The following is a 12,743-nucleotide window of genomic DNA, read 5'->3' on the forward strand; positions in this document are numbered from 1 at the left end:
ATAAACCTTCCCAGTTAAAAATACGGTGTTACTGCCTTTTTTGGGGGGGGGGTAGATTTGTCCTAAAAGGAACATACTTTGAGCTGTTTGGCATTTTAAAAGACAAGATTCTTGCCCCAACTCATCCTGCTTAAATATTCTGAGAGAGAAGTCAAAAGCAAAACTCAACATCGAAAGCCACACCGGCTGAGGAGAAAGTAAAAAAAAAACATGGCGGTGTGTGTCTGTGTGTGGTGGGCAGGAGGACCAAACTTAAAAGAAAAAAACCAGAAGAAAAATCATTTCAGTGTTTACTATTGGGGCAACGATCAGATCGTTTGCATAAATGATGGTCTACTGAAGCCGCATTCCTCTCAGTTTCCCTTCTAATACTCTAGAGAGGGACCAAAAGAATGAAGAGTGGTAAATGATTTGTTGGTTGACAGCCATTAGCCTCTGAATGCCTGGGGTGTTGCCTTTTCTTTTTGGTGTGTGTGTGTGTGTGTGTGTGTGTGTGTGTGTGTGTGTGTGTGTGTGTGTTTGAAGCATTGCTTTATAAAATACTGTTTCTTCTCCAAATGCTGATCTTAATTAAGCACGCCATAAAGAGCTTGCACGTCAAAGACAGAGGACTGCGTTTACTGCATAGCTGACAGAAAGTCAGAAGCACGAAGACAGCACTTAAAGAACAGAAGAAAGTAGGAAACCGGGGTGTGGTGGTGTGCACTTTGAATGCTAGCACCAAAGAGGTAGGCGGATCTCTCGAGTTGGAGGCTAGCCTGGTCTACATGATGACCACCTATATCAAAAAGCAGAAACGACTTGTTTTAATTGTCTTTCATTGGTGAGAGATAATTTCACTAAAAATAAATAAATAAATAAATAAATAAATAAATAAATAAATAACATCTCAAAACAGTAAAACAAAAGAATTAAAAAAACCTATGACCGGTCTTCCTGGTTGCTGCCGCTGCAGAGAGCTCCTGGGCAGCACCCCACGAGCGAACCTGAGCCTCGGGACCACAGGTAAGACCAAATTTTCTGCTGCAAGAAAGCTGCCTGGTGAGCTTGGGACACGGAAGCAGAATTTCTCTAGGAGGCACGGTCTGTGTTTACCGGAAGTCCCACACCCGCGGATCCCGGCCCGCAGCAGCTCTCTGCTCCCAGACCCGGTGAGAGACAGACCCAACCGCCTGGTCAGGTGGGCACTCCTGAGGCTGCAGAGCGGAAGAGACCACCAACACTGCTCACCCCTGCCCACATCCCTGGCCCAAGAGGAAACTGTATAAGGCCTCTGGGCTCCCGTGGGGGAGGGCCCAGGAGCGGCAGGACTTCTGCGCCTGAGACACCGCCGGAACCTGAAAGAAACAGACCGGATAAACAGTTCTCTGCACCCAAATCCCGTGGGAGGGAGAGCTAAACCTTCAGAGAGGCAGACAAGCCTGGGAAACCAGAAGAGACTGCTCCCTGCACACACATCTCGGACGCCAGAGGAAAAAGCCAAAGACCATCTGGAACCCTGGTGCACTGAAGCTCCCGGAAGGGGCGGCACAGGTCTCCCTGGTTGCTGCCGCTGCAGAGAGCCCCTGGGCAGCACCCCACGAGCGAACCTGAGCCTCGGGACCACAGGTAAGACCAAATTTTCTGCTGCAAGAAAGCTGCCTGGTGAACTCAAGACACAGGCCCACAGGAACAGCTGAAGACCTGTAGAGAGGAAAAACTACAGGCCGGAAAGCAGAACACACTGTCCCCATAACTGACTGAAAGAGAGGAAAACAGGTCTACAGCACTCCTGACACACAGGCTTATAGGTCAGTCTAGCCACTGTCAGAAATAGCAGAACAAAGTAACACTAGAGATAATCTGATGGCGAGAGGCAAGCGCAGGAACCCAAGCAACAGAAACCAAGACTGCATGCCATCATCGGAGCCCAATTCTCCCGCCAAAACAAACATGGAATATCCAAACACACCAGAAAAGCAAGATCTAGTTTCAAAATCATATTTGATCATGATGCTGGAGGACTTCAAGAAAGACATGAACACACTTAGGGAAACACAGGAAATCATTAATAAACAAGTAGAGGCCTACAGAGAGGAATGGCAAAAATCCCTGAAAGAATTCCAGGAAAACACAATCAAACAGATGAAGGAATTAAAAATGGAAATAGAAGCAATCAAGAAAGAACACATGGAAACAACCCTGGATATAGAAAACCAAAAGAAGAGACAAGGAGCTGTAGATACAAGCTTCACCAACAGAATACAAGAGATGGAAGAGAGAATCTCAGGAGCAGAAGATTCCATAGAAATCATTGACTCAACTGTCAAAGATAATGTAAAGCGGAAAAAGCTACTGGTCCAAAACATACAGGAAATCCAGGACTCAATGAGAAGATCAAACCTAAGGATAATAGGTATAGAAGAGAGTGAAGACTCCCAGCTCAAAGGACCAGTAAATATCTTCAACAAAATCATAGAAGAAAACTTCCCTAACCTAAAAAAAGAGATACCCATAGGCATACAAGAAGCCTACAGAACTCCAAATAGATTGGACCAGAAAAGAAACACCTCCCGTCACATAATTGTCAAAACACCAAACGCACAAAATAAAGAAAGAATATTAAAAGCAGTAAGGGAAAAAGGTCAAGTAACATATAAAGGGAGACCTATCAGAATCACACCAGACTTCTCGCCAGAAACTATGAAGGCCAGAAGATCCTGGACTGATGTCATACAGACCCTAAGAGAACACAAATACCAGCCCAGGTTACTGTATCCAGCAAAACTCTCAATTAACATTGATGGAGAAACCAAGATATTCCATGACAAAACCAAATTTACACAATATCTTTCTACAAATCCAGCACTACAAAGGATAATAAATGGTAAAGCCCAACATAAGGAGGCAAGCTATACCCTAGAAGAAGCAAGAAACTAATCGTCTTGGCAACAAAACAAAGAGAATGAAAGCACACAAACATAACCTCACATCCAAATATGAATATAAAGGGAAACAATAATCACTATTCCTTAATATCTCTCAATATCAATGGCCTCAACTCCCCAATAAAAAGACATAGATTAACAAACTGGATACGCAACGAGGACCCTGCATTCTGCTGCCTACAGGAAACACACCTCAGAGACAAAGACAGACACTACCTCAGAGTGAAAGGCTGGAAAACAACTTTCCAAGCAAATGGTCAGAAGAAGCAAGCTGGAGTAGCCATTCTAATATCAAATAAAATCAATTTCCAACTAAAAGTCATCAAAAAAGATAAGGAAGGACACTTCATATTCATCAAAGGAAAAATCCACCAAGATGAACTCTCAATCCTAAATATCTATGCCCCAAATACAAGGGCACCTACATACGTAAAAGAAACCTTACTAAAGCTCAAAACACACATTGCACCTCACACAATAATAGTGGGAGATTTCAACACCCCACTCTCATCAATGGACAGATCATGGAAACAGAAATTAAACAGTGATGTCGACAGACTAAGAGAAGTCATGAGCCAAATGGACTTAACGGATATTTATAGAACATTCTATCCTAAAGCAAAAGGATATACCTTCTTCTCAGCTCCTCATGGTACTTTCTCCAAAATTGACCATATAATTGGTCAAAAAACGGGCCTCAACAGGTACAGAAAGATAGAAATAATCCCATGCGTGCTATCGGACCACCACGGCCTAAAACTGGTCTTCAATAACAATAAGGGAAGAACGCCCACATATACGTGGAAATTGAACAATGCTCTACTCAATGATAACCTGGTCATGGAAGAAATAAAGAAAGAAATTAAAAACTTTTTAGAATTTAATGAAAATGAAGATACAACATACCCAAACTTATGGGACACAATGAAAGCTGTGTTAAGAGGAAAACTCATAGCGCTGAGTGCCTGCAGAAAGAAACAGGAAAGAGCATATGTCAGCAGCTTGACAGCACACCTAAAAGCTCTAGAACAAAAAGAAGCAAATACACCCAGGAGGAGTAGAAGGCAGGAAATAATCAAACTCAGAGCTGAAATCAACCAAGTAGAATCAAAAAGGACCATAGAAAGAATCAACAGAACCAAAAGTTGGTTCTTTGAGAAAATCAACAAGATAGATAAACCCTTAGCCAGACTAACGAGAGGACACAGAGAGTGCATCCAAATTAACAAAATCAGAAATGAAAAGGGAGACATAACTACAGATTCAGAGGAAATTCAAAAAATCATCAGATCTTACTATAAAAACCTATATTCAACAAAACTTGAAAATCTTCAGGAAATGGACAATTTCCTAGACAGATACCAGGTATCGAAGTTAAATCAGGAACAGATAAACCAGTTAAACAACCCCATAACTCCTAAGGAAATAGAAGCAGTCATTAAAGGTCTCCCAACCAAAAAGAGCCCAGGTCCAGATGGGTTTAGTGCAGAATTCTATCAAACCTTCATAGAAGACCTCATACCAATATTATCCAAACTATTCCACAAAATTGAAACAGATGGAGCCCTACCGAATTCCTTCTACGAATCTACAATTACTCTTATACCTAAACCACACAAAGACACAACAAAGAAAGAGAACTTCAGACCAATTTCCCTTATGAATATCGACGCAAAAATACTCAATAAAATTCTGGCAAACCGAATTCAAGAGCACATCAAAACAATCATCCACCATGATCAAGTAGGCTTCATCCCAGGCATGCAGGGATGGTTTAATATACGGAAAACCATCAACGTGATCCATTATATAAACAAACTGAAAGAACAGAACCACATGATCATTTCATTAGATGCTGAGAAAGCATTTGACAAAATTCAACACCCCTTCATGATAAAAGTCCTGGAAAGAATAGGAATTCAAGGCCCATACCTAAACATAGTAAAAGCCATATACAGCAAACCAGTTGCTAACATTAAACTAAATGGAGAGAAACTTGAAGCAATCCCACTAAAATCAGGGACTAGACAAGGCTGCCCACTCTCTCCCTACTTATTCAATATAGTTCTTGAAGTTCTAGCCAGAGCAATCAGACAACAAAAGGAGATCAAAGGGATACAGATCGGAAAAGAAGAGGTCAAAATATCACTATTTGCAGATGATATGATAGTATATTTAAGTGATCCCAAAAGTTCCACCAGAGAACTACTAAAGCTGATAAACAACTTCAGCAAAGTGGCTGGGTATAAAATTAACTCAAATAAATCAGTTGCCTTCCTCTATACAAAAGAGAAACAAGCCGAGAAAGAAATTAGGGAAACGACACCCTTCATAATAGACCCAAATAATATAAAGTACCTCGGTGTGACTTTAACCAAGCAAGTAAAAGATCTGTACAATAAGAACTTCAAGACACTGAAGAAAGAAATTGAAGAAGACCTCAGAAGATGGAAAGATCTCCCATGCTCATGGATTGGCAGGATTAATATAGTAAAAATGGCCATTTTACCAAAAGCAATCTACAGATTCAATGCAATCCCCATCAAAATACCAATCCAATTCTTCAAAGAGTTAGACAGAACAATTTGCAAATTCATCTGGAATAACAAAAAACCCAGGATAGCTAAAGCTATCCTCAACAATAAAAGGACTTCAGGGGGAATCACTATCCCTGAACTCAAGCAGTATTACAGAGCAATAGTGATAAAAACTGCATGGTATTGGTACAGAGACAGACAGATAGACCAATGGAATAGAATTGAAGACCCAGAAATGAACCCACACACCTATGGTCACTTGATTTTTGACAAAGGAGCCAAAACCATCCAATGGAAAAAAGATAGCATTTTCAGCAAATGGTGCTGGTTCAACTGGAGGGCAACATGTAGAAGAATGCAGATCGATCCAGGCTTATCACCCTGTACAAAGCTTAAGTCCAAGTGGATCAAGGACCTCCACATCAAACCAGGTACACTCAAACTAATAGAAGAAAAACTAGGGAAGCATCTGGAACACATGGGCACTGGAAAAAATTTCCTGAACAAAACACCAATGGCTTATGCTCTAAGATCAAGAATTGACAAATGGGATCTCATAAAACTGCAAAGCTTCTGTAAGGCAAAGGACACTGTGGTTAGGACAAAACGGCAACCAACAGATTGGGAAAAGATCTTTACCAACCCTACAACAGATAGAGGCCTTATATCCAAAATATACAAAGAACTCAAGAAGTTAGACCGCAGGGAAACAAATAACCCTATTAAAAAATGGGGTTCAGAGCTAAACAAAGAATTCACAGCTGAGGAATGCCGAATGGCTGAGAAACACCTAAAGAAATGTTCAACATCTTTAGTCATAAGGGAAATGCAAATCAAAACAACCCTGAGATTTCACCTCACACCAGTGAGAATGGCTAAGATCAAAAACTCAGGTGACAGCAGATGCTGGCGAGGTTGTGGAGAAAGAGGAACACTCCTCCATTGTTGGTGGGATTGCAGACTGGTAAAACCATTCTGGAAATCAGTCTGGAGGTTCCTCAGAAAATTGGACATTGAACTGCCTGAGGATCCAGCTATACCTCTCTTGGGCATATACCCAAAAGATGCCTCAACATATAAAAGAGACACGTGCTCCACTATGTTCATCGCAGCCTTATTTATAATAGCCAGAAAATGGAAAGAACCCAGATGCCCTTCAACAGAGGAATGGATACAGAAAATGTGGTACATCTACACAATGGAATACTACTCAGCTATCAAAAACAACGAGTTTATGAAATTCGTAGGCAAATGGTTGGAACTGGAAAATATCATCCTGAGTGAACTAACCCAATCACAGAAAGACATACATGGTATGCACTCATTGATAAGTGGCTATTAGCCCAAATGCTTGAATTACCCTAGATCCCTAGAACAAACGAAACTCAAGACGGATGATCAAAATGTGAATGCTTCACTCCTTCTTTAAATGAGGAAAAAGAATACCCTTGGCAGGGAAGGGAGAGGCAAAGATCAAAACAGAGACTGAAGGAACACCCATTCAGAGCCTGCCCCACATTTGGCCCATACATATACAGCCACCCAATTGGACTAGATGGATGAAGCAAAGAAGTGCAGACCGACAGGAGCCGGATGTAGATCGCTCCTGAGAGACACAGCCAGAATACAGCAAATACAGAGGCGAATGCCAGCAGCAAACCACTGAACTGAGAATAGGTCCCCTATTGAAGGAATCAGAGAAAGAACTGGAAGAGCTTGAAGGGGCTCGAGACCCCAAAAGTACAACAATGCCAAGCAACCAGAGCTTCCAGGGACTAAGCCACTACCTAAAGACTATACATGGACTGACCCTGGACTCTGACCCCATAGGTAGCAATGAATATCCTAGTAAGAGCACCAATGGAAGGGGAAGCCCTGGGTCCTGCTAAGACTGAACCCCCAGTGAACTAGTCTATGGGGGGAGGGCGGCAATGGTGGGAGGGTTGGGAGGGGAACACCCATAAGGAAGGGGAGGGGGGAGGGGGATGTTTGCCCGGAAACCGGGAAAGGGAATAACACTCGAAATGTATATAAGAAATACTCAAGTTAATAAAAAAAAAAAAAAAAAAAAAAAAAAAAAAAAAAAAAAACCTATGACCAACTGAGATATTAAAAAGGACGTTCTTTTTTTTTTTTTTTTTTTTTTTTTTTTGGTTCTTTTTTTCGGAGCTGGGGACCGAACCCAGGGCCTTGTGCTTCCTAGGTAAGCGCTCTACCACTGAGCTAAATCCCCAGCCCCAAAAAGGACGTTCTTAAATACAAACTTCTGCCTGCCTTTGAGACCCCTTATCCTGGGAACTGTACCTGTTCAAGTGTTCAAATCCCTTGAGACATCAGACCCTACAGAATACCATGCACAGACGGGTTCAATACTGCAGACTTTAGACACCACGGAAGGACCAGACTGTGTGAAAATCACCTTCCTTCTCCCCTAAGAACAAAGGCTGGGTTTGGGATCAGAGAACCTTAATCCCTGACAGAATTAGTGCTGGGCCAGAAAAACCAGTTCCTTAATGTTTCTTTCTTTCTGTCCTCAGCCATGGCTGGGCATACTTTACTCCCTTGATGACTGAAGGTGACCCTCGGTGTCCATGGTCCCCAGGGCTCTTTAGTGGCTGCCTCCAGCCCATCATTTGGTAATCACAAAGGAGACCATGGGTGCACGTGTTAACGAGAGCACATTGTCTATGTAAATGACATACCTTAGGCTCTGACCTGGCGGACCCCTCCTCTTCCTGGAGGTTGAGCCTGGCTTTGCCGTCAGCCGGAGTCCTGGTCATCTTTTTCATGCCGACAGGCACACAGGGTTTAGGTGCGTCTTCTATGACAAGCTTGCTGGTTTCTTCTAGAGATTTCTGGTAGGCTGTGAGGGGCGACACTGGTTCCTCAGCGCGACCACATCCGTGTGTTTTTGGTTTCAAGTTCTCCTTGATGCTCTGTTTCCCTATATCGTTTTGGGATTCAGGAAAGTAGGCCTTGGCCTTTGCTTCTGGAATGACTTCTGCGTGGTTTCCGTTTGCTTCGAACTTCCCAGCTTCTCCTGTGAGGTATGAGGTAATGGGATCCCGAACCTGGTCAGAGCTGTAAGAGAGACAAGATGCAAAGTCACAATGGCAAACTGTGGCTGCACATGGCTTTGAATGTGGCTTCGATACCCATGTTGCCGAACTACTTCCAAAGGCAGAAAATAGGAATGAGGGCTTAGCGCAGGTGGGCCAGTGGGGGTCCCAGGCTCTAGGCATCCCTGACACCCAGCCTCCAAGATAGCTAAATAGATGGTCACTTAAAAAAGATGTTGGGGCTGGAGAGGTGACTGGATGTTGTCTTCTTCTAGAGGCTCTGAGTTCAAGTCCTGGCAACTGTACGATGGCTTACAACCGTCTATAACAGGATTTGCTGCCCTCTGCTGGTGTGACGGCGTACATGCAGACAGCAGTCACATGAAATCAGTAAACCTTCAAACACTTGCTTTTTCATGGTCAAATTTTACACCTTCAAAAAGAAATGTAGACGGACATATAGTTCCAATCTCGCTGATCTAAAAGGGAAGGTTAGTGTGAAACAATATTGTGTCACTAATTACAAACAAACCAAAAACAAACCCAAACACTTCCTGAGTGGGGAAAATATCAATAAAGAGGAATTCCTGAGTGGAAACTGTATTCTCGGGAATCCTAAACTTGAACTCTTGGTAGGTTTTCTTCCCTGCAGACACCCCTGACACTTTCTTAACCACGAGGCTTTCAGTGAACCTCCTTTGTCCGCGCCAGCCCTCAACTACCTTCAGCGATCAGAGGGATGTCTGTTCACTGCAGGGACTCCTTTCTTAGGCATGCTAAGTCTTTTCTTTTCTAATGACTTTTAACATATACATATACATATATATGTGTATATATATATATATATATATATATATTTTACTAGTTTGAACACAAGCCATTTGTTTACTTTTATAGCTCACGTCATTTTTAATATCATGCTTACTACCTGGGAAAGACAGCGAGTAGAGCATTATCTTTTATGGTGATGTGGACGTGTGGACTGGAACGCATGCTTACCCTGTGTGTGAGCGGATAATCAACTACTGAAGGATCAAAGAACACAGCACACTCTCCCTATGCCATACTGCTAACCGCTCCCCTTCCTCCCTATGCTTAGTGCCATGAGCATCGTGGCTGTATGCGATCTCCGGAGGGCACTGCAACTCTCTTAAATCTAGGACCGGGAAGGCTCACTATAGTTCCTGTGTACTCAAGGGCAGGGTCTACAGAGAAGGAGAGATGTTTCTGGCAGTTTAATAGCAATGAGCAGCTCTCCTAGACTGACATCTATTTCCTGAGGAGCAGCCATTAACTCTGTTGTCATATTGGGACCCAGGGGCCGGGGCTAAAGCGCTCTGTTCCTTCTGCAGGATGTGCTTCAGTAGCCGATAGAGACAAGCTATTCATGCCTTCGTTTCTCAAAAGCGGCTCCCTAGTTTCTGCCAAGTCTCTATCTTGGAGCTGCGACTGGAAGAAAAAGTTGAACAGCAAAATGGAAATACGTGGTTAGGAATAACATTCCTGGTCTTGCGTCCCACTGATGTTCATCACCAGGCGCCATCTGAAGCAGAGGTGTATTTTACAGTCTGATGTGTGAGGAGGAAAAATACAACTAATGTTTCTAGAGGCTACTGTCTACCTCAGTCATCTGGGAGGGAAAGACGCTATTTCTTGTTTGGTCTACAAACCTGCTCGAGGGAAGGAGTGTTATAAAGATTATTAAAACGACCTTCTTAGAACTCACAAATTCATCCAAGTCATAAAGTGCCTCCCTCACAGTGGTGGGGTGTGTCCTGTGTGCAAGGGCTCTCTGGACTTATTATCTGGAACGGGGTTAGCACAAAAAAGCCAAGTGCACATCGACAGAATCACTGCAGTCACACACTGGCGGCTATCATGTTTCTGTATAAAAAGCCTCTGAGAGAAAACAGAAAGAGCCTGGCAGGTGTGGCGGCACACGCTTTTATCCCAGCACTCAGGAGGCAGAAACAATTGGGTCTCGGTGAGTTCAAGGCCAGCCTGGTCTACAGAGCAAGTTCCCGAACAGCCAGGACAACGAAGAGAGACCCTGTCTCAGAATAAAACGGGGGGGGGGGGGAGGGTCACACACCCGCCTCGTTCCTCCCTGCCCTTTTGTCGGTGCTGGAGATGAAAGGCAGAGCCATTCACATTTGGCATGCATTGCAAACATGCTACAGCCAAATGACACCGCCACATGTCGGAATTTCCCTGGCGATGATTGCCGGATTGTGGGATTTGTCAAATTGTTAATCTTCACTGTCTTGTATCATCACAGTTATGTCTATGGTTTTGAGACAGGGCGGACAGGAATATTCATAGAAAGATCTAGACTTTCACTTGTGAACACTGATGACTCTGAAGAAAGCCTAATGTAAGAAGTTAGTGGAGAGTCTCTTAATTAAGGCAGCATCTAGATCTACCTTTGGCACGTCAGCAATCGTGATTGGTTTTTATTTCTTCATTACTTTAGAGAATTATGGTTGAATTTAAATTCCCCTTTCTCTAGGGATTATAGCCCACAGAACCAATCTTTAAAGACAGGGCGTATTCCCAAACACATCTCATCACTTAGAAAGCGAGTCGGTGCTAAAACTCGCCTGCTTACAAAGCAAGCACAGAATGCCCTCGGGCTTTCGTGGGTGCTTCCCGAGACACAGCCATACCTGTCGTCCAGACGGTCCAGTAACCCACCGGTTATTCTTCGCGCTTGCGCCGGGGACTCTAGGCTTCCACTTGGCGTCTCGTTCTGCCAACCTGCAAGTGAAGACATTGCCAGTTCTGCTCGCGGAACACGGTTAAGTATAGCCTGCCCCTCGTCTTCTGTCATCTCCTCAGCCTCTACTTCTTCAAGTTGAATGTCCTCAAACAGAGATCTGACCTTGTCGTCCGCCATCTCCTCCTCAGGACCAGAGTCTCCTTTCTCCTGCTGTTCAGAGCTCACGCCTACTTTTCTAGTCTGCGCTCTCAGTGGCTCTGCCTGCGGACCGCCGCTTGGGACCCCGGGCACACTCGCCCAGCAGTGAGCACACTCGCTCTGACACAGGTCCTTCAACTGGCTCTCATCTACGTCCAGTGGGTCAGCCGTTTCTGTTACCGTTACTGAATCGTCCATTTTGCTGTCTTCTAAAGAAGTGTCTTCTGCAGTTACCACTGGAGGTCCACCTGCTGGATGCTCTATGCTTCCCTGGGAAGGCATCAGCCCGTCACTCAGTCTACTGGGGGTCCTAAAGGGAGACTCTATGCTAGAGTTATCACTAAAATGGTCATCTTGCTGGAAAGGGGTGGGTGGTGTGCAGTACAACCCCATTGGGGTCTCCAGCTCCACTTGAAAGGAAGGGTGACCTACGGAAGACAGTACATTCGGACTGACTGGAATGAGCTAGAACACATTGAACACGAACACATGGAATAACTCAAATTATATCAGGTATGACAATGTACGATGGATACAGAGTAATGTTCACAGTTTCATGGTTTAGTTCCGTTACATGTTACTGAATGGAATAAAATAATGACACCCTCTCAGCTTTAATACAGTAATTTAACTATGCAGATGAAACATTCCATTATAAAGGTAGCTGTCGTATCTAGAAGCCATGTATGTGGCTCAGGGCTAACACATCTTTCTCGTTTTAGCATGCAAACTCTATGCTGTGGTAGAGCAACACAGCAAGCCAGAAAAGAAGCCATTTAATTAATTCACCCCTTGCTTAGGTTAAAAACTCTACACATGAGTAACATAATTCAACTCTAAATTATTACTTGTTTACATGAAATTTATGGAGGAATTACTTCTTTACATGAAATTTATGGAGGAAAGAAGAAATGAATTTACACTCTGGGGGGAAATGATTACTAGACCTTTAGAGTTCCAGTAGCGTTGGCTAAATATTTTAAAAAGATGTTAGAAAGTTAAGGGGCTCCGCTTGTTTCAGGCACCGTGAGGACGCAATGATGAGGGAGTCATGGTGCATACAAAGGTCTTGGTGAAGCTGGTGATGGGAGATCTACTTAGAACCATGAAGCAAATAAAGAGGGGAAAAAATGGCACACAATGGAGACAGGAGAAGAGTGTAAGGGAAGAGTATCCGGAATTCAAACAGGGCTGTGCTGGCCTGCTCAGAAGGGCGGAAGGGAGCCAACCCCTGACTCCAAGCTCTCTCCATGGAGTACAGCAGTGAGAAGTCAAACAATGGTCTGGTCATGGTGAGGAAAGG

General features: G+C 43.6%; 1 protein-coding gene across 52 annotated transcripts in view; it reads right to left on the reverse strand.

The window, feature by feature from the left end:
- Positions 1–12,743, reverse strand: part of Ank3 (ankyrin 3) — a 623,484-nt gene that overhangs the window by 19,255 nt on the left and 591,486 nt on the right. For 33 of the 52 annotated variants that reach the window (XM_063279273.1, XM_063279281.1, XM_063279269.1 and 30 more), the window contains 2 exons: positions 11,190–11,868; positions 8,167–8,545 (listed from right to left, as the gene is read on the reverse strand). In XM_063279273.1, the coding sequence (XP_063135343.1) occupies positions 8,167–8,545; positions 11,190–11,868 (1,058 nt within the window). 52 annotated transcript variants of the gene reach the window in all.

This window comes from Rattus norvegicus, chromosome 20, assembly GCF_036323735.1.
Source record: "Rattus norvegicus strain BN/NHsdMcwi chromosome 20, GRCr8, whole genome shotgun sequence".
Classification (NCBI taxonomy): Eukaryota; Metazoa; Chordata; class Mammalia; order Rodentia; family Muridae; genus Rattus; species Rattus norvegicus.